At 35.7% G+C, this 21,162-nt stretch overlaps 1 protein-coding gene across 1 annotated transcript in view; it reads left to right on the forward strand.

Annotated features, from left to right (window-relative positions):
• The window catches only part of HEATR5A (HEAT repeat containing 5A), a 71,322-nt gene that overhangs the window by 11,380 nt on the left and 38,780 nt on the right, over nucleotides 1-21,162 (forward strand). Inside the window, exons 4-17 of the mRNA XM_081336412.1 lie at nucleotides 2,554-2,662; nucleotides 3,474-3,623; nucleotides 4,998-5,169; nucleotides 7,108-7,268; nucleotides 9,815-10,070; nucleotides 10,878-11,033; nucleotides 12,353-12,603; nucleotides 14,078-14,189; nucleotides 15,468-15,620; nucleotides 16,259-16,358; nucleotides 17,567-17,676; nucleotides 18,903-19,066; nucleotides 19,152-19,327; nucleotides 20,192-20,297. Of these exons, the coding sequence (XP_081192538.1) occupies nucleotides 2,554-2,662; nucleotides 3,474-3,623; nucleotides 4,998-5,169; nucleotides 7,108-7,268; nucleotides 9,815-10,070; nucleotides 10,878-11,033; nucleotides 12,353-12,603; nucleotides 14,078-14,189; nucleotides 15,468-15,620; nucleotides 16,259-16,358; nucleotides 17,567-17,676; nucleotides 18,903-19,066; nucleotides 19,152-19,327; nucleotides 20,192-20,297 (2,176 nt within the window). The remainder of the gene's footprint in view (nucleotides 1-2,553; nucleotides 2,663-3,473; nucleotides 3,624-4,997; nucleotides 5,170-7,107; nucleotides 7,269-9,814; nucleotides 10,071-10,877; nucleotides 11,034-12,352; nucleotides 12,604-14,077; nucleotides 14,190-15,467; nucleotides 15,621-16,258; nucleotides 16,359-17,566; nucleotides 17,677-18,902; nucleotides 19,067-19,151; nucleotides 19,328-20,191; nucleotides 20,298-21,162) is intronic.

The following is a 21,162-nucleotide window of genomic DNA, read 5'->3' on the forward strand; positions in this document are numbered from 1 at the left end:
TAACGTTCTTACAAATAATCTTTCAAATTAACCAAGATCTTCGCCACCTCAACCAAATCAGAAAACTTTAAAGTCCAGTCTTCTGTAATCGGCCGTTCCTCTTCCAGCACATCTATAATTATTCCAAACAATAAAAAAATTGCGAACAAAACTTTAACCTCCATTTGGAAATCTTCTATATATTCCACCAAACTTTAATCCAAAAAAACCTCACCCTTTCCACAAAACCACCACATGTAAAAACTATATTGCGTCTACACCCAAATCTTTTCCCACCTCCCATACTTGACTATAAATACGTCGTAGAAATTCCATAGACTTCTGCAAATCCTGCTATTTTCTCTTCTTAGCTCGTTTTGCAGCAGCACGCGTCACCCTCTGTTCTATTGAATCATCCGACGAAGTTATATCTTGATCTCTTCCAACACCGTTGTCTTCTATCTGACCACCTTCGACCTCTTGATGCACTCCTTCTCCAGATCCCTTTTCAGCTTCCAGAGATGTTAATGGCGTTGCATTTAAAACATTATTATAGAAATCACGCGCTTGCATCACAGTAACCAGACGGTACCTTTTACCTTCGTGCGTCACCATCAATCCAACTGGGATCTCCCATCTAAACCTTATATCTCGTTGCTTGAGCTCTTGCACAAGGAATGTAAAATCCTTCCTTCTCCTTAAAATCTTTGGAGGAATTTCTTTTAAGACCAAAACTTCTTGATTAGCAATCACAACTTTAGTATCATAAGCAGCTCGTATAACTTCATCTCTAGTTTCCCTTTTTGCAAAATATACCACCACATCTCTAGGCAACTTTCTCTGTCTAGCAATCCATGAATTCACACGAAACACTTTATCCATGCCTCCTTTTATTTCAGATGCTGGCTGTTTCAACACTTCTTCAAAAGCCTCAGAAACCAACTGCTTTAGATCTTCCTTGGTATTCTCCTTTAAGCCTCTAACTCTAATGGCAAACTGCATCTGGTAATATTGAGCAAGACTCAGTTCTTTTTCCACTTTATCTTCATTCTCCAATACTTTTGCTTCTAATATAGCATTCTTTTGAGTCAGATCTTCTAGCTTTTCCTCCAATTCTTCCACACAGCGAGCCACTTTACACACTGAAGACAAGATGTCTGCCTTCATCACTCTAAACTTCTGTTCCATCCTCTCCTCCATTCTCTCCTCCAATTTCTCCAATTTCTCCTCCATCTGTACAAATCTAGCATTAATTGATTCCAAAATTACCTGGGCGTGTTTTTCAAGAGCATCTTGTAAGTCCTTTGATGTCAATACATCAGGAGGATGCAGCGCCTGCAGTAATGATTGTTGCACAGGAGAAGTTCCAGCACTCCGAAGAGTTTTAGGGGGTGGTTTAGCCGCCATCTTTTACCAAATGCGACGCACTTTCACTTCAGATTTATAATCCAAAAAAGGCCATCAAGCTGGAGAGTAAAATATCACCTTTTCCTCTTGTATCGCTCTGCCTGCTCCTTTAATCCATAGTCATTCCTTCAGGCAGGGGTGGTCGCAGACGCCTGGCTCTGCTCCAAGAATCAGGAGCAGAGGCGCTGGCCAGCTGGGAGCAGCCCAGGCTACGGGGGAGTTCAATCCTTCAGCCGCCCAAGCCATAAGCTCAGGCGGCTCTGGAGAACTCTACCCCTACCTGGGAGCTCGCCCCCTCCTCTTCTCCCGAGGAGGGGGCTTCAAATTCGCCCGAACAGCTGATCGGCGCTGTTTCGGGCGAAAAAACAACAGCTGAGCCGCGGGCAGCCCGGGAAGGCTGTCTCCGTCGCCGCGGAGCCACCGGAAGTCCCAACTGGCTGTCTTTAAGTTTTCTTGTGCAGAATTACCAGTCAACATAATGCTGGACATGGCAACCTAATACAACTAGAAACCATAGGTTAAGGAAATTTTCCTGTCATACAGCATCACAGTCTGGTTTGGAAGCATCACTGCTTCAGACAGGAAGGCAGTGCAGAGAGTGGTCAGGATGGCTGAAAAGATTATTGGCAGTTCCCTCCCTCCCATCCAGGACATAGCACAGAAGTGTTGTGTGAACTGGGTCCGTAAGATTATCTGGGACACTACTAATCCTCTTCACAACCTGTTTTCCTTGTTACCTTCTGGGTGGAGCTTCGTGGTATCCATAGCAGAACATCCAGATTCAACCATAGTTTAATTCCATACAGCATTAACCTTGTAAACTCTAAAGCTTCCTCCTTCCGTTATATATTCAAGATGGACAGTATTTAATATTTTATTGTGATGTATATGTGGGCGTGTGGGTCTATACATATGTTGTTTATAGTATATTTTAGGTGTGTGTCATGTATGCGTTTCACTTTGAGAGCGGGCAACTAAATTTCATTTTTGATGTGTGCCGTTGTGCCCACAGTAAAAAAAAATCACAATAAAGATTATCTTATCTTATTAATAGCTATTGATTATTAAGAATCTCATCTGTTTATAATAAAATGCAGTATAGCATAATATTAATAATGTTTTTTAATGGTTGCCTGATTGCGTTTTTCTTCTTCTCTGTTTTAAAAGTGCTGCAGTGGTTTGTTTGGGCTATTTGTTCAAAAAACTGGGAAGAATTTTGGGCAACAGCTTTGTGAATACTGTGGGAAATATTCTTAAAGCAATGAAGAATGCAGAGGTAAATGAGCAAGTGTTCAAAGTTGAAATAAAATATTGATTTAAAGTTTAGTGAAGAAAACAATTTTAATGAAGGTCTAATGCATATGACATTTTGACATTTGAGGATGATGTGCTAGATAGAATTACATTTCTGCAGAACTTCTGTGAGTCGTAAATAGGCCAATAATAATTGCAAAGTATGACGAGTCTTTGTTAAGACTTTTCTTCTCTTTTTAATCTTTATTGAAACTTACATTAAGAATGAACATTTGATGCCATGATTTAATTTTTCTCTTCCATTCCCTCTGCTTCTTGTTTTTATTCTTACTGATATTTTATATTTTTATTCTGATATGTCTATTGGAAATCTGTAGTGTTGACTTGTTTTACTTATAGTAATCATATCAAAGATCATGGCATAGCCTTTTTGCCTGAAGGATATGATGAAAATGCTTTAAATGAAACAATTGGCGTGCCAAAAAATGATGAGTATTGTTATTTTAATAGTCACACTTGCATCTTCATTAAGGCAGAAGTGGTCTACAAGTGTCTTTGTATTCTTTGTAAAATTTACTCAGTTAGGTTTTCAATAACTTAATAATAAAGTGCTGAAACTTGTTATAGACAGTCAGCTTCTAGTACTGTGCCATTATCTCTCTGCCATGAATTTAACAGTGGGACCTTTGGCAAACTTTTGACCAAATTCACCTAACATGATTATGATGTTACTAAAGTTTTGTTTGTTGAAGAGTAGCAAAATAAAAACGTAAAAATAGAAAACAAACCTGGTACTTATGTCCTATAATAAGATGTTTTTTTTATCTTGTCAGTCTCAAGGACGATATGAGATCATGCTAAGCTTGCAGAACATACTGAAAGGGTTGGGAGCTGCTGCTGTTCCTTGTCACAGAGATATCTACAAAGCTGCTCGTACATGTTTGACAGATAGATCAATGGCAGTTCGTTGTGCTGCTGCAAAAGTAAAATATTATTCTTTTTTTTGTAATTAATCTTCTTGTATACTATTTTATATGTTACATGAAGAATAAAGCAACATCCATGGCAAACACTGTTTTGTATTACCAAGACGATTTTGGCCTATATAAGTATGGAAAATAATATTTTTATTAGGATTTCTCCCTCGCAAATAAATTCAGTATATTGGTTTATTTCTATTAAAACTATATACATTTTGCAGCGTGATCTTATATCTCTAAAGTTTCACTGACAATAGCAATGTGTATACGTATTAGAGAGAGACAGTTTGGTGTAATGATTAAGGGAACAAGCTAGAAACAAGGACACTGAGTTCTACTCCCACTTTAGATACAATGACAGCTGGGTGACCTTGGTCCAGTCACTAGGAAAGAAGAAGTGGCAAACCACTTCTGAAATCTTGCCAAGAAAACTGCTGGGACTAATCCAGGCAGTCACCAGAAGTCAACAATAACTTAGAGGCACTGCCCATCTCCACCCACCCAAAAAAAAAAAATTACAAGTCAGATCAAGTAATTTTCTTTACCCATATACTTTTTTCTTAGGATATTCAATTTGTGTCATTTGAAGTAAATATTACCATATTTTGGCAAATAACATTGGCATTTTAGCTCTGTAAGTGTTTTATGTTTTTTCTTCCTAAATGGATCTCATATTCATTTTGGAATAGCAATTTATGATCCTTTCTGGAATAACAAAAAGAAAATTAAGCAAAGTACCAAAGTCCCCCCCTCCAATGGAAGAACGATTGAAATATTTTATTTCCTTCATCTGTAAAGTTTGAAAAATTTAATTATTTTAGGTTTATATGCTTTTCTTTCCTTTATAATTAACAATGAATAGATATTTTTGATATTAAGCTAGATTTGAGGTTTTAAAGATTTTTTTATCCTGCCTTTATTATTTTTTATAAATAACTCAAGGCAATATATACGCACAATACTTCTTTCTTCTCTTATTTTCCCACAACAACCCTGTGAGGTGGGTTGGGCTAAGAAAGAGTGATGGCCCAAGAGAGATGTGTGTGTTTTTATATGTGTGAGTGTATGTATGTAAAAATAAATAAAACGCCCCACTAATGAGCCCCCCCCCCAGATAAATTGATGCTATTCAGAGTCCTAATAATAATGGCTACGTTCTACAGCAAGCTTTTTCCTTCCTCTTGGTTGATCTTACATGTTTCTGGGTCAGATTGGAGGGGAAAATATGAATTTATGTGTTGTTATTTTCCTGCCAGACAGACATTGTTGGATGCAACCCATTTTTAGGAACTTTTTAAGCTACATAATAATTGTGCATACATTATTTGATTTGTTTATTTTGCTTGTCTTCCTTCTCCCCCCCTTTTTTTTATATAGTGTCTTCTTGAACTTCAGATTGAAGCAACTTTTATGTGGAGTACAGACATAGATAGTGTAGTAACTCTGTGTTTTAAATCCTTTGAAGGATCCAACTATGATGTGCGAATGGCTGTTTCTAAGCTTTTAGGCTATGTATTGATTAGTGCTGTAACTTCAAAACAAGCCACAGGTGAGGTTTTTTTTTCTATCCTCACTTTGGCATAGGAAATTGTAAGCACTACCTACCAGTAATAAAATCCCTTCAGAATTAATCACTGAAGGATTTTAACGTATAACAATAGCTAATACACTAATATGTTAACATAATAACTAATATCAACTGGCTTACATACACACACACACATATATATATATACATACGTATATGAATATTTTGTCTAAACTATGTCAAAACATTACCATATTTAAGAAAATACATGGTCGTGTGTGCTACATCAGAATGAAAATAGTGACAGAAAATATTTCTACTTTCTGCAGTGGTAGAGTGGGGGGAAAAACTAACATTAAAGGGGGAAATAAATCAACTAAATGGCAATTAAACTTAATAATATCCAGCTGAAAGGGGAAATAGCATATGAGGAAACATTGTAAAAAGTAAAGATTACTTAAATTATCTAGAGTTAGACGTTGAAATGCTCATCCAGTACTTTAGTTTCCCCCATTCAGTTTAATTTTAATGTTAATAATCTGCACTACAGAATTGAGCCCCATAGTCTCACTGATGTACCTCTATTATATGGATTATTTGACGTGTCCTATCTCCATTTTGATGATGGTGAAAATAATTCATAACATCGAAAGATTTACCAATTAGTTGTACCAATTTAATTACTATTAATAATAGCAAATTTACTTTAGCCTTTTTCTGTCATAAAGAAAAGGTAATTTATCTAAAGAATTACAGTATTTTCAATTATGTAATTTAATGAGGATAAAGCTAACTTAAGGGACGCGGTGGCTCAGTGGGTTAGGACGCTGAGCTTGTCGATCGGAAGGTCGGCAGTTTGGCGGGTCGAATCCCGAGTGCCGCGTAACAGAGTGAGCACCTGTTACTCGTCCCAGCTTCTGCCAACCTAGCAGTTCGAAAGCACGTAAAAATGCAAGTAGAAAAATAGGGACCACTACAGTGGGAAGGTAACAGCGTTCCGTGCGCCTTTGGCGTCTAGTCATGCTGGCCACATGACCACGGAGACGTCCTCGGACAAGCGCTGGCTCTTCGGCTTTGAAACGGAGATGAGCACCGGCCCCTAGAGTCGGAAACGACTAGCACGCATGTGCGGGGGAACCTTTACCTTTTACCTTTACCTAAAGCTAACTTGACTTCATTTGGTTAACATGATGAAAATAGTTTGTATTAAGTTGCATACATGGGTATACTGATATAACATGGTCATTTTATTAATGATATTTCTGAATTTAGAGTAACATTTGCCCTTTGCCGAAGCTTGATACTGGTAGTATTCATAATGCAGAAACACTTGGGCCTCCATCCTGTCCTATTGACCATTTAATCATTATGTTCATAAACACCTTGTTTTCATGATGTTGTTTATCAAACACATTGTTCTACACCAGGCATGTCAAACTACCAGCCCGCGGGCCGGATGCATCATACTGAAACCACGCCCACCCCATTGCCAGCAATGGGGAAAAAGTTGCGATACATTGCGCGACGTCACATGATGTCGCGGGTTTGACATGCCTGTTCTAGACAATGAATCAGACCTCTCAACCCTTGCCTGTAACCATGACTTGATTTCGCTTAGCTGACCAGAATATAGACTGAGTTCAGACTGTTAGCTATTATTTTATAGATAAATATGAAGTACAAGACTGGTTGCAAAGCAGAGTCTCTCTGCAACAACCTTTCTGCTGCTTATATTTTATCTTCATGTGATTGAGTCTCATGTGATAGTTGTATTTTAAAAAAGAGAAGAAAAGGATCTGTGAAAGTTGCTGGTTATGGAAAGACTTTTCCATAAAATGACATGTAGTTTGGCACAGATTTGGATATTTTATCCATGATTGTTTCTTTAGTTATTTACTTGCCATATTTATAGGCTGTTCAATGTGGCATATGATTATATGTATGTTTTTATTGAAAAAGCATCTGCTAGACAACACATTCGCAAAATCTCCTTTATGGAAGCGTTGGAACTGCTTGGGACAGGTTTTCTTCGTGGAAGTTCTGGATTTCTACGAACTGGTGGTGATATTCTGAAAGGAACCAGCTCAGTCAGCAGGGATGTCAGAGTTGGAGTTACTCAGGTTTGAGTTATGTTATGTTATGTTGTTTTTAACTTTTTTTTAATTTGTGTGACTAATTTGTTATTGTACTATGACTAATTTGTTACTGTACTATGTACTAGCTCCTGTTGAATATGCTTATGTTGCAGTTAGGGTTTTTCAACGTTCTGAAGAAGTCTGAATTATTTTAATGCTGATGAGCATTTATCTCAATTATTAATGAAAACTTGCATATTTTTAATTTAAAAATGGCAGGCATGAATCAAATAAGAAAATGAAGAAATAAACATTTAAAAATACTTTGACCACGCAAGACAGAAATTATGTAAAAGAACTAAGGACTATGTCTGTCATCAGCATAAGCCTCTGAAAACAGATTTGGACCAAATTTGGTGTGATGGGAGAAGAAAAAAAAATTCCCAAGTACATCTCTTTGGAAAAAAAGAGTACTTCCCTATATAATCAACACCTTGGAATGCTGCTGACTTCTCCATTCTAAGCATACTTCCTTCCTAGTCACAGTATCCCGAGTACATTATATGTTGCTTCTAACATACATAAAAATGCTTATATAAAAACTATGCTGTTCTGTCTCTTAGAATGCTGTGAATTCCTCAGTTTCATAATCAATTCATAAAATAAAAAAATAGTCTTCACAAAATACTCAGTTGTCCTTGTTGATTAAATAACCTGTTATACCCTAAAGCAAACATTTTACAATTGTTGCCTTGTCTGGGGTAATTACTTAACTGTTAGAATAAGATATTGCTTAAAGGAATCTAACCCCAGTCAGTGCCAGAGCTTTGTGGTTGTGAATTTACAGCTTGTCTTTTGGAACATGGATTCAAGTCCAACACAATTGGAAAAATACAAGGCATTACACATAAGAACATGTTGGTTCTTGAAACAATACACTGGCTTCCTTCCTCAGAATCAGCAAAGCTTTGCTGCATGATTGAAGAACCATTTTCTGGCTTGGATGTATGTTTAAGGTATCACATTATCAAATACAAGCAATCACTGTCGTCAGAGGCACTACAACTAAAAAAATAGGAAGCTTCAATTGGCTATGTATGGGTAAGTGTGTGTAACACACTAATCCATAACATTGCTATCCAGTCACATGCCTTTGTTAAATAAAGCATATTATGGCTTAGTATGAGTGCCTAGTTTATTCTACCTGCTTTAGTTTTTGATTTAGCAATTTTAAACAATAGTTTATGGTTTAGAAAGCATGAATATAGTTTATACAGGTAGTTCTCGACTCATGACCACAATTGAGCCCAAAATTTTTGTTGCTAAGTGAGGCATTTGTTAAGTGAGTTTTGTCCCATTTTATGACCTTTCTTGTTAAATTGAATCACTGCAGTTGTTAAGTTAGTAATATAGTTGTTAAATGAATCTGGCTTCCCATTGACTTTGCTTGTCAGAAGGTTGAAAAACTGATCACATGACTCTTGGACACTGCAACTGTCATAAATATGGGTCACTTGCCAAGCGTCTGAATTTTGATCACATGACCATAGAGATGCTGCAATGGTCATGTGAAAAATGATCATAAGTCACTTTTTTCAGTGCTGTTGTAACTTTGAATAGTCACTAAATGAACTGTTGTAAGTCAAGGACTATCTGTATGTATCATATGGGGAAATTGTGCATGAATTGTTGCAAACTACTGGGGTGTTTAAGTAGGGTTGCTCTGCCTCATAATTTAGGCAGAAAAGCATGACATAAATCATTCTTTGTTTCCCCTACAAAATGTTAATTCTGGCCTAAAACCATGTTTTATGTCATAGCCTTCCTTTTAAATGCTCTGTTTTAGAGGTGGAAAGTATCACTATACTTTTTATCTACAGTCCCTTTAAGATTATCCCCATTTCTGTCTTTAAAGGCATGGAAAATATTTTTAGTTTCTTTAAATTTATTTATTTATTTATTTAGTAAACAAATTTATATGACTGCCCAGATCGCACATAGGTTGAGTGGCTTACAATATAAAAGATCACCATCAAACTACTTGTTTTTAGCAAGTAGGACAGTATTCTGTAAGCTCACCACACTGAGATAGCTTTTATTGATTGACATGTAATCTTTCAAGCTGTTCACTGCCTTTATGTTCTGGTTTCCATTGTTGTAAAACCAAGTTAGAAAATAGGGGACTATTTCAGTAATTACTAAGATGTCATTCAAATTTGTAGGGTAAGAATGGCAGTTTTAACTTAATTGTTCTTGAAATTCAGCCTTACCTAAATATAAATATATAGAGAAAATTCTACTGATATTGTTCTTATTTTTCACTGAAATATTAAGTTTGCAGTTAATCTTAACTTGATATTTATTGGTATTTTGATTGAGAGAAGGAATTTTCCAGCATTCGGCTTAATTTAATGAAGTTTATTTTTCAAATGACTACTGCCTTTCACTTCACCTTACTTAAAGAAACTATGAAGGTAAATAAATACATTAAATAAATACATTAAAATGGTTTATTATTTTGTAATATGTGACATATTGTTATGTGCAAGTTGAAACTGATTTTAATGTTTTTTTAATCAATCATTTTTCAGGCATATGTGGTATTCATTTCCACATTAGGAGGAGAATGGCTTGAAAGGAATTTTTCTGCTTTGCTTTCCCATATTCTGGATCTGGTCTCTCAGTCTCACCCTAAGGCTATTCAGACACAAATGGACAGTATCTGTAGCCGCCGTTGTATTTCATTTATCCTCCGAGCTACAGTAGGAGGCCTTCTCGGGGAAAAAGCTCGAATTGCAACTGCCAAGGAAATTTGTCAAGCCATCTGGAAACTGAAGAAAGTTATGGGTATGGGACTAATAAGATTATTTGCTAACCCTTCCTTTGTCACCTTCTGTTCCAGCAATGCTTTAATCATTTCCTGATCTAGTCATACACTAATTTAATCCCACACAAGTCTCTCTGTGGGTTTTTAAAATAATTTTTAAGCTTAAAATTTCCTGAATTTTCCCCGTGATTTACTTTTACATCAATGTGTGGAAAGTAGATATGGTAGCTGATTGTAGCCTTAACAGCACAACTTTATATTATAGACAACTAGCATGTATATCTGATGATGGAATCACAAACACAACATTCTCACTAATTACGAGCTTTCCTGTTGCATTTAGCAAGTAACGCTGAAATTAAATGATCCCATTCATCTTGCCCAGTTTGGAAGGTTTGCTGAAATCTAGATGATGTAACTAGGAAAGTTTGCTGAATCTGATCAGACTGGGTCTAGGTTTTCTTTAATGTAGCTTACTCAGGCAGCACAAGAAGGTAAAAAAAGATCAATTAATGGAAACTGCTTATTATTGTAGCCAGATTCTAGAATCATGATTCTGTAGTGGCTATTGTTGTACAACTATTAGTACCATGTTCATAAAGTTTAGCTTTTTTAAAAAGGTAAGTTGTTGCAGTCTTATCTTAATTTTGCAGGTGATAGATGGAAATTACAATTATTATCCAATAACTTATCTGTGGTTTATAATATATTTAGTCTTAAAGTATAACCCTTTAGCTCTTTTCCTGGAGCCTCCTTTTATATGTATCAGACACCTATCCTTGTCTTTTATTCATTGCTTTTATTAGCATAACATTTTCTATTATCAGATGCCGCAGTGAGTAACTGTAATGTTGAAACCCATATTGGTACAACAGAGGTAATAGCAAACCAGCATATGTTAATATGTGCTCTAGAAGAGCTTGGAAACCTCATATATGGATTAGGTACTACAGCTGCACCTGTTCTGCAAGATTCTAGTACAGGTAAATACCCTTATAGAGTCTTAAGCTATAGGATAAATGAAACAAAAATGAGTGGTGGTACCACAAACTGCTTCAGGATGTATTGTACAAAAAGAGGATGTTAAAATACTTCCAGCAGTCTTTCTTTTAATAAATTAAAATATTTTGGGTAGAGTCTGAATCATCACAGATCATTATCAGAAATCTGTTGGGAATATGTTGTTGGCATCAGTTCTTAGTTTAACAATGAAGGGGAAGACTGCATTTTTATATCATGTTGAGGTTTCAGAGTGTTTCACAGAGCTATATAAGGACTGTGTCACAATGAGACAGCAGTTAGCCTAACTTAGCTAATTTCATTAAAAAGCCAAGAATATTGTACCCGATTAGTAATGGGAGACAAGCAAGAAATCCTGGACTAGGTGGATTAAGAAGCTGAATAATTTCCTGAGAGAAAGCTTTAATAAACCTTTTTTTTATGATCTTGCCAAGAAAACAATATAAATGTGTCTGGGTAATTACCAAGAAACAGCTCAAATGAAAGGAAGCTTTACATACAATTAAAGCCACAGTTCTGTGTCATCCTCATCCTGATTCACTAACTGCAGAATTCTTGGGAACACTTTTTAAGAGATGTTTGTATAAAATGGCAGTTTAGCTGCTTTATCCTTCTTTTTGCAATACATGCTACAAATACTCTCTAAGGCTGGGGATAATAATAATAATAATAATAATAATAATAATAATAATAATAATAATAATAATAATAATAATAATAATAATAATAATAATAATAATAATAATAATAATAATAATAATAATAATAATAATAATAATAATAATAATAATAATAATAATAATAATTTTATTTATATACCGCCCTTCTCCCGAAGGACTCAGGGCGGTGAACAGGGCAAATATATAAAAAATACCAAAATACAAAAGTTAAAAGAAAATTAAACATATGCCTGACTAAAAACAGTAAATACAAATATTAAAAATGACCATAAAACCCAACCCATCCCCCATCAGGCCAGGCCAGCTTGTTCAAATAAGAGTGTCTTCAGATCGCGACAAGTGACATGCCTCCTGTCCTGTCACTTGTCACTGCCCCCAGTGTCCATTTTGGCTTAAGAGAACCTGGACACCTGGTTTGCACTGAGTAGCTTCTTTATTTTTATCAGTCTCCCAGAAAATTCTGACAATTTTGTAGGGGTTTTTTTTTTTTAGCTTACAGTGGACAAAGGGCAAGGGCAAAAAAGTGGAAGCTCTGTTGATTTACTATCTCAATAAGCATTATCATATGAGTTTCTAATCTTGTAATATGTTTGATTTTCCAGGAGTCCTGGATGCAGTAATCTCCATTCTCCTTCATCCCTGCATTTCAGTTCAGCTTGCAGCAGCATGGTGCTTACGATGTATTGCTGTAGCATTACCCTGCTATCTCTCTCCATTTCTGGATAGCTGTATTGAGCGCCTGACGGCAATGAAATCCTCCCCAGAAGCAGTGACTGGCTATAGTTTTGCCATTGCTGCTTTGTTAGGAGCTGTCAGGGAATGTCCTTTAGGAATTCCACACGGCAAAGGGAAGGTAAGCTTTAGAACAGTATGTCTGGTATTCATTGCATTTGACAATTATTTTTGTCACTTCCGTGCAGCTAGAATACATATTTAAATAATGTGATGTTATTATTTGATAAATGAATTATTTGTTTTATGTTCCTTAACTTTTTAAATTGCTGTATCAAATTCTACAGAGAAAACCTGTCTATGATAAAGGTTCTGTATTCAGAAATGTGTAACATTGCACATACTGTAGCTCAGTTGCTTCAGTTTTACAAATTGTGTTTTCGCAGCGTGCATGAACTAATCATAAATACGTTAATGATGAAACTCTTATTGCTCTTTAGTTATTCCATCTGTTTATTAGACATGTGTGAAACATTTGCAAGAGGTGATTTGTAGAATGTGTCAGAGTGCAATAGCCCTCCTCAAAACATTAACAATTGTTTTGAAAAAAGCATGCAAAGGCAAAACTTCTCCTGGGTTTCTAGTCAAGTGCAGATAGTCCTTTACATGGGTCTGAAGTTACAGCAACTGCATTTTGTGTGCTTGTCAACTGGCCCATATGTACAGTGTCTTATGATTACATGACCACGATTTACTATATTTTTGCTGAAAACCTGCTGTTATTTCTGGGGTTTGGCAAAAATGTCCAATGGGTTCACTTATTATGGATTCATTTAACAACCATGGCGATTTGCTTAATGAATGACATTAAAAAATCCTAAAATTGGGTTGGTCACATGATGACCTATTTTATGACCATTATGACTTACAGCCAAAATAGATTGGCACCATTTGGTTATAAGATAAGGACTACGTGTAAAGTGATTGTAAAAGTATATACACATGCAAATACACAGGGAGAACAGTTGGAAGAACCAGGCAAACCTGAGATTTGGAGTGAATAAAGCAAGTGACAGTGTGTGTATAAAAGGATTAGGTTAGATAAATAAAACAAGGGTGTGTAGTACCCAATAATTCCACTGTGCTGATCTATTTAATACAGAATTAAACCTTACCATAAACCTTGCTGTACTCAAAATACTCGAGCTGGCTAAAGATAATTTTGTTTGATTTTAACTCTGTCTGAAAACAAACATAAACAAATCACAAATTGTGATTTTTGTGTCTGCACGATGTGAGTTGATAGCTGTTGTGTTTTATCCAAGAAATCTTGGTTAAAACAAATCATATCCAATTATGATTTATAAACCCAGGCAATGCATAGCATGCTTACTGGTTGTAGAGGACAATTTCACTGTATCAGAGGAAGTAGAGCCTAGCTCACAAAAAGTTATGCCACCCAACATATTATCATCTTCAGTTTTATGCTCAAAAAGGAATAACTATTCTAGAATGTATTCCATGTATTTTATTTACATGAGAAAGTTAACTTGTGGGCCATGACATATGCAGAAGTAGTGTGTATGCTTCTCTTCATAAGAATTTAATTTTCTATTTCATCTCTTGAATTAGTGAAGATTTTTGTTTTCATATAGGTTGTCATGATGGTAGCTGAGGATCTTTTGCGTTCAGCTTCTCAGAATAGTCGGATTTCAGTACAAAGAATGCAGTCAGGTTGGCTTTTGATAGCTGCTTTAATGACGTTAGGTAAGATTATTCACTTATATGTCTTTATTTCTTTTCAGCTGAAAAGTTGACCACTTCTGTACTTCTTGTCTGGTGTCACTGTTTCAATATATATGAACAAGTTCTAAGTGTTTCATAGCTGTAAAAATATAGTTAACTTAAATTATTACTTCCTTGTCACAGACTATAAAGAATTATCTTTTCCAGTATAACAAATACACAAACTATCAATAGCATTTATGTTATATATGAATAATAAGCAAACAACCACACTTTCGAGGGTGAAGTAAACAGTTTTAAAAACAAATATGAATATGTGGATTAGAGATAATTCTGGCTTTCTCTCCAACCCTTGCAGAACATTCATGTAACATGGGACTGTAAAGTATTGTTTTCCAAAGTGTAGAACATGAGAACAATGCAGAGGAGAATTTTAATCCTGATTGGGATGTTAGGGTAGTTTTCCTGAACTCCAGTGATAGGGCAATGGAAGAATAACCAATGATCTTCATTTTCTTCTTGTATAGCTAATACAGGTAATCTTTACAACCACTCACCAGCAACTGTTCGAAGTTATGGCAGCATTGAACAAGGGGGACTTACAACTTGTCCTTGGAGTTCCGGCTGTCACAGTGTCCCCATTGTCACATGATTGCAATCCAGGCACTCAGTGTGTGGCTCGTGATTATGTTAGCATAATTACGTTACCTGCTTGCTTCGCTCATAAAAAGTCAATGGGGAATGGGGAAGTCAACAGGAAGTCAGAAATCATTCCCACCATTTTTTGTCACAGCAACATGTTGTCCCTACCTCCCTGCACCCCCTGTGCATCTGCCTTAGCACCTGCCTCTGGCACCCATACAACCCCCAGCCTCTTGCCTTGGCCTCTTTCTTAACACCCCACAAGGTTCTGAGTTTACGGTGAACTGCCAAGATTGCTATCGCTAAGCAATGCAGTCCCATGATGTTGCACTTTATGATCACATTGCTTAGTGATGGAAATTCCGGTTCCAATTGCTTTCATAACCAAGGACTATCTGTTCCTTTATTATATAATCATTCATAGTAGGTGAAATCAGTGTTTCATAGATAAAATATTTTCACACATCTACACATTTCCACTTTCCCCTTTGCAATTTCTCATACCCATCAAAGTTTGCTTCAAAAGGTCCCTTCACTTTTCAGAGTATTTTGCAAGGGAGCTTCAGGATGAAGGGGGAATAAAAGACTTTCATTAAAGAAAATGTTTCTGTCAATCCCACCTACGAAAAAAAACATTTCCAATCTTAAAAATAATAGGTCCTGCCGTGGTCCAGCATCATCTTCCTAGAGTGCTGTTGTTATGGAAATGTGCATTTCCAGTATCTCCTAAAGACTTAGAAACAGAGAAGAACCGTGGTGATTCATTTACCTGGCAAGTGACACTGGAAAGCCGAGCAGGTGCTCTCTGTGGTGGGTGAAAATCGTGGCTTTTTATACTTTCACTCTTTTTGAACTTTCAGAAGTCATAGCAATAAAAGTAAAGAATGGTCTCTCTTTTTTTTGTCTTCATTGATTTCCAGTTCTAGGTCCAGGTCTTTACATAACATATTTCACACATAAATTTCTAGACTATGCAGTAATTGTAGCTGGTTGCAAGCATAAAATTTTATTTATTGCTATATTACATGCGGACATTTGGTGAATAAGAGAGGTACTAACTACTAATTAATACTAACCTTGCAGATTAATTTTTGACTTAATGCTCTGATATATTAATTAGACCATCAGACTGTTTATTCATTATTCAAGCATTGAAGATTATCTCTTTCACTACTTCTGACTGAAAAGTAGTGAACATCTGACTACATATTTAAGTATGTAAAATAGCTATCCTAATTCCATAGTACAACAGTATTATTTGTTATTTCATAATTGCATGTATTTATATACCATCCATCTCTCAAGACTGTTCCAGATATATCAATTGAGTATAATTTATTATAACATTCTTCTCTTATTATTTTTTCTACTTCTTTCCATAACACAAAAAGATTGTATTATTATTTGTGTATATAGACTGATATGCAATCAATATGCTTTATTCTCAGCTGTCAAAAGCTTTATTCTCTATTGTGGGGGACTGCTTACAGACGAAGTGATTCAAAGACTGCTTCCTCCTGTCCCCTGTGCTGTTGATTTACTGACACAGTAAGTAATAATATTTTTATTTTCATCCTCAATTAACATTAGCATTCAGTGATAAAATTACAGCCATCCCATTGTTATAGTCTAGTCTATATAATATGATAACTAAGATTTAATTTACTAAAGCAAACTATAAAACCATGATATTATTAAGATTGTAACATGAATATTGTAAAGATAACAATGAGTACAGTATAGTATAATTGATGTAAATTGAATGTTCATGTATAGTGAAGGCTGAAAAAGGAATCTTACAACCAGTCCTAAAATTTGCAACTGTCACAGCATCCTCATGGTTAATGTCATTGTGATTCTGGCACATATTTATGATGGTATCCCACAATCGCTTGACCACTATTTGTGCCCTTCACAACTGGCTTTTGACAGGCAAAAATCAATGTGGAAGCCAGCAGAAAGTCACAAGTCATGATCAGGTGACATCGCACTTAATGACCTACCGTGATTCACTTATGACTGTAACAAGAACTGACAAACTGACATAGGTCTGGCATAGTCACGTGATTTTACTTTACGACTGCATTGTTTAATGATGGAGTTGCCAATCCCAATTATGGCTGATAAGTGACTGCTATCTGCAGCCACTTTAGTTTTAAAGATAGTGGTCATGTGCATGTGTGAGTTTATCAGGATTGATACAGGGAACTAGACTGAAAGGGGAAAAGGCACAACGAATAAAGAGGATGACCTTGAAGGACTGAGGCAGCAGTCAATAAATGAAACTTGAGCCCAGGTCAAGGATGTAATTTGGAAAAATGCCTCTGGTAGCCCTCTTCCCCCCCCCCACCTTCTCCTGAAAATAAAAAAGGCAGAAAAGGTAGCATGAGCAAGATTCTGTTGTTATAACTGTTCTAATAAAAGTATTTTTAGATCTATGTCTTAGTCCTTATAGAGCTGATAAAATGTGATCTGGAGTACATATGGAGTGTGCATATTGTATCTGTTGGCACCACCTTAAATCATGAGTGTTTTCTTGGATCAGGTGCTAGCTATTGCTGAGCAAGCAAAGGAAAGGCTACAATTTCTTCAAGGGAATTGTCTTCCTTGCTCTGAATCACCTTTTTCCATGTGTATGAAATCAATAGCAGATTTATTCATTTATTTATTATACAGGCTGCCCATTTTACATATATGACTCTAAATTAATTGAACAGCTTTTATTGTAACAGTAGGATTTTTTTTAACTTTTAAAGGCTTCCTTCACTAAATAAAATGCATGGCAGTGCTTTAAAACTATCATCAGTGACATACAGGAAAAGACTTTATGAACTGCTTGCTTTGTTGCCTCCCAAGAGTTATGAAGGTATGTATACTTCTTCCCAAAATATTTCTAAAAACTTCCCTCAAGCTTGTCTTGCTGTAATAACGAAAGGACAAGTAAAGCATTGTAACACAGAATATAATTAATTTGTACGTAAGAGAAAGACTTAACAGAGGATAATATTTAAAAAACCTGTACCAAATGAATTCCATGCATAATACTAGTAAAAAAATAGAGACAGAGGAAGCATAATTTGAATAAATGTTAAGCTTTTAAAAAGCAATGTATTGTATTCAAGAAGGGATAAAAATGCTGGTAGCCTTTATAAATTCAGGCGTGACAACAGAGCATAAATGGTGCGCATTATAATTCAGAATCTAAGTGATCATGTGAACTTTTTGCTCTATGGTTCTTCCTCTGCTTTTTGTTTCCAGTATTTTTATTTGGCACATAGAGACTGTAGACGTATCCCTTTGTGCAGTGAAATTCAGAAATAAAGGTATTGAGTAACAGATACTAACACACAGCAGTTCCCTCAAAGGCTGTCCCTCAAAGTCAATTTAAACTGCAGGGTAAACAATTAAAAATATACTATTCTGTCTTACTGTAATCAAGAGTTTTCTGTTTTTCATAGCTAATTTGTAGTTTTCTCCTATGACATAATGTATTATAAGGCATTGTAATGGAAGTAGTGTATTACAGGCTAACATATTTCCTTTTTTGTTTCTATTATACTCCCTTCTCTATTAAATTCTACATAGTTAGAACCATGAACTATATTTTCCTATTTTAATTTCAGATAGACTACCCAGTCACTGAAAATGAAAAGAAATTCTAGCTGTAAAAAATACTTCTCTTGATATTCGTAATCTTGAATCTAGTGTTTCACCAGCCTATCAATCTTTCAATATCAAATTTATTTCAAAAGACGTAATGTAAAAAAACCCCACCCTCTTCATTAAGTTATATTTGTGTTCAAAAGAATTTTTGCTCTACTGCAATAATTTCTGGAAGAAATACCGTAAATTCTTCAGCTTTTCTTTCTAACAGTTGATTGTGATATGCTACATTCTTGTTTTAGAAAGCCTTTCATTTTTTGGCATAGAATATTTCATTTGAGGTTGTTAAACTCATTCAGGTTTATGACCCACCAATCCACACATTTATCAGAAATCACATGACCTATTTCTGGTCCTTAAAATACTGTTGCAGTGGTGTATTTGGGTACCAGCTATGCGTTAAAAAACATTTCATTTCTAAAATTACAGGAAGTTTCTCTGCTGTTCTTAAAGAACTAGTGCAAGACTTGACTCAATTTGATAACCAGGCAGCTGCCTCTGCTGCATATCTTCCGCCCTTTTCCCACCACTGCGAACTTGCCTTATTTGATCCGTTACTGCAGGAGACAGAACACAGATTTATTGAAGAGCAGGTACTATATTTTAGTGGTTATTTATGCACATAGAGGACAAAAACCATGTCCTGCAATGCCAACTGTATTTCTTCTGTCTTTGCAGTTATTCTTAGTTAACAATACAGCTGGAGGGAGCTTGGAGTTTGACCCATTTGCAATCTATGAGAAGGCTGGACATGGAGATTCAGTGCCTAAGCCTTTGTCTCCAACTTCATCCATTGTCAGTGCAGCAACCCGTCTCTTTGGAGTGATATTTTCACAAGTAACAGAGACACAAAGGTAAAGAGAGGATAGTTGAGAATTCAGTTTCAGATTACGGTAGTTACTCGTGGGAAATACATTATTTTTCAAAAGCATGCATTTTATCTAAATATTCCTTTTTGCCTTATGAACTAAACCATGATAGGAATTGTCTGTCTTAATTTATATACTATGTATGTATGTACATACATATTACGGGGCCAAGAGTTTCCCTCTGATCAGTATAGCAGTGTGCTTAGTGTTAGGTGAGAGTAATTATGCTACTAAGAAAGATGATTGGATTGTCAGTAGTGGAGTTGTATAAAATAATGTCATAGACCTGCACTTTTTACAAGAATTGGTTTTATTATATAATATTTGCAAAGACTGGAATATGAATCTGAAAAGTGCTGTATTGTGTCTATTGCGTAGATCTTCTTAACAACTCTGTATTCAGTTAGTAATCTTCTCATATGGTAGGTGAGAGATTGTTAGAAAAACTTCGTTTATATTCAACATAAATATGATTGGAAATAAATTGTAGATGCAACTTTATCAACATGTGTGTGTGTGTTTAATTAAAAAGCTCTGACATGTTTCCCAAGTTTTCTTAGTTTCCTCAAGCCACAAATCCCTGGATTATGGATATAAGAAATGCACTGAAATATACTGTATGTGTGCCACAGTAGCTGTTTGGATGCTTTTGAGAGGCAACTATAACCTTGCCAAAGAAATATAGAGAAATATTAAGAGAGAATTTAGAGATTAACACTAAGAAATAAACAGCTTCTTGCTGAGCCATATTATATAGACTTTACAATATATGAAACAGAGCCTGTACAGTATATGAAATGGGACAAAGGCTAATTATTCAATTTCCTCTTGACTTTGCATGTGTTTAAGGCTGCAAGTGCTGGAACAGTTATTGGCATCCATAAAACAAACCAAAGGATCACGGCAACAGATAATACAGCAAAATATTATGTCAGCAATTTGCAGTGTCCTAAAGGTAAGAGTCTCCCTTCAGTTTATTATGAAAGTCAGTGATATCCACCATAATCATTTAAGGGTAATCTGAAAACAAGTTTGCTGTCTTTTCCTTGAAATTACTACTGAATCATATTGTCTGTTTTATCTATTACTGAAAAAATATGATTTAAAAAACAAGTAGATGAATTGAGCTACTATTATATCTTTGTTGTGCTTCCAAAGTTGAATCTGTTGATCTATTACTATCAAGTAATAGAGAAAGTATTACTATGCGCAGAGTCAGATCGAATGACATATATTCTCAAAGGGAAAAGTGAATCACTTTTCAATAAGAGCCTTGGTGGAGCAGTGGGCTAATGCCTCCTTAAGTAACACCAGCTGCCTGCAATTAGTGCAGGTTCGCATCCCACCAGGCTCAAGGTTGACTCAGCCTTCCATCCTTCCGAGGTTGGTAAAATGAGGACCCAGATTGTTGGGGGCAATTAAGCTGACTTTGTAATAATGCCGCTTGGGGGGGTGTGTGAAAGCCCTAATAAGCAGGCATATACATAGAATGAAGGCTACTGCTAAGCTTGTAAGCCGCCCTGAGTCTTCGGAGAAGGGCGGGATATAAATGGAATTAAAATAAAATAAAATAAATAAAATTTGGGACTCCTGGTATTCATGGTTACAAAATAGAATATTTAATCTCAACGGGGGAAATACCAGATGATTGTGTATTATTATTTGAGGTATAGAATCTGGAGATATATACAATTATAGATTTCTAATTATTTGGTAATTAAAGGTTACTTAGCCTGGGATGCATGAGAAAAAGAAATTAAGGGTAGTATTACACTCCCCGGTCCTGTCTAATGTTGTTTTTGTGTTTTTTTTTTTGGTGT

The sequence above is a fragment of the Vipera berus genome (assembly GCF_964194415.1).
Source record: "Vipera berus genome assembly, chromosome: 1".
Taxonomy (NCBI): domain Eukaryota; kingdom Metazoa; phylum Chordata; class Lepidosauria; order Squamata; family Viperidae; genus Vipera; species Vipera berus.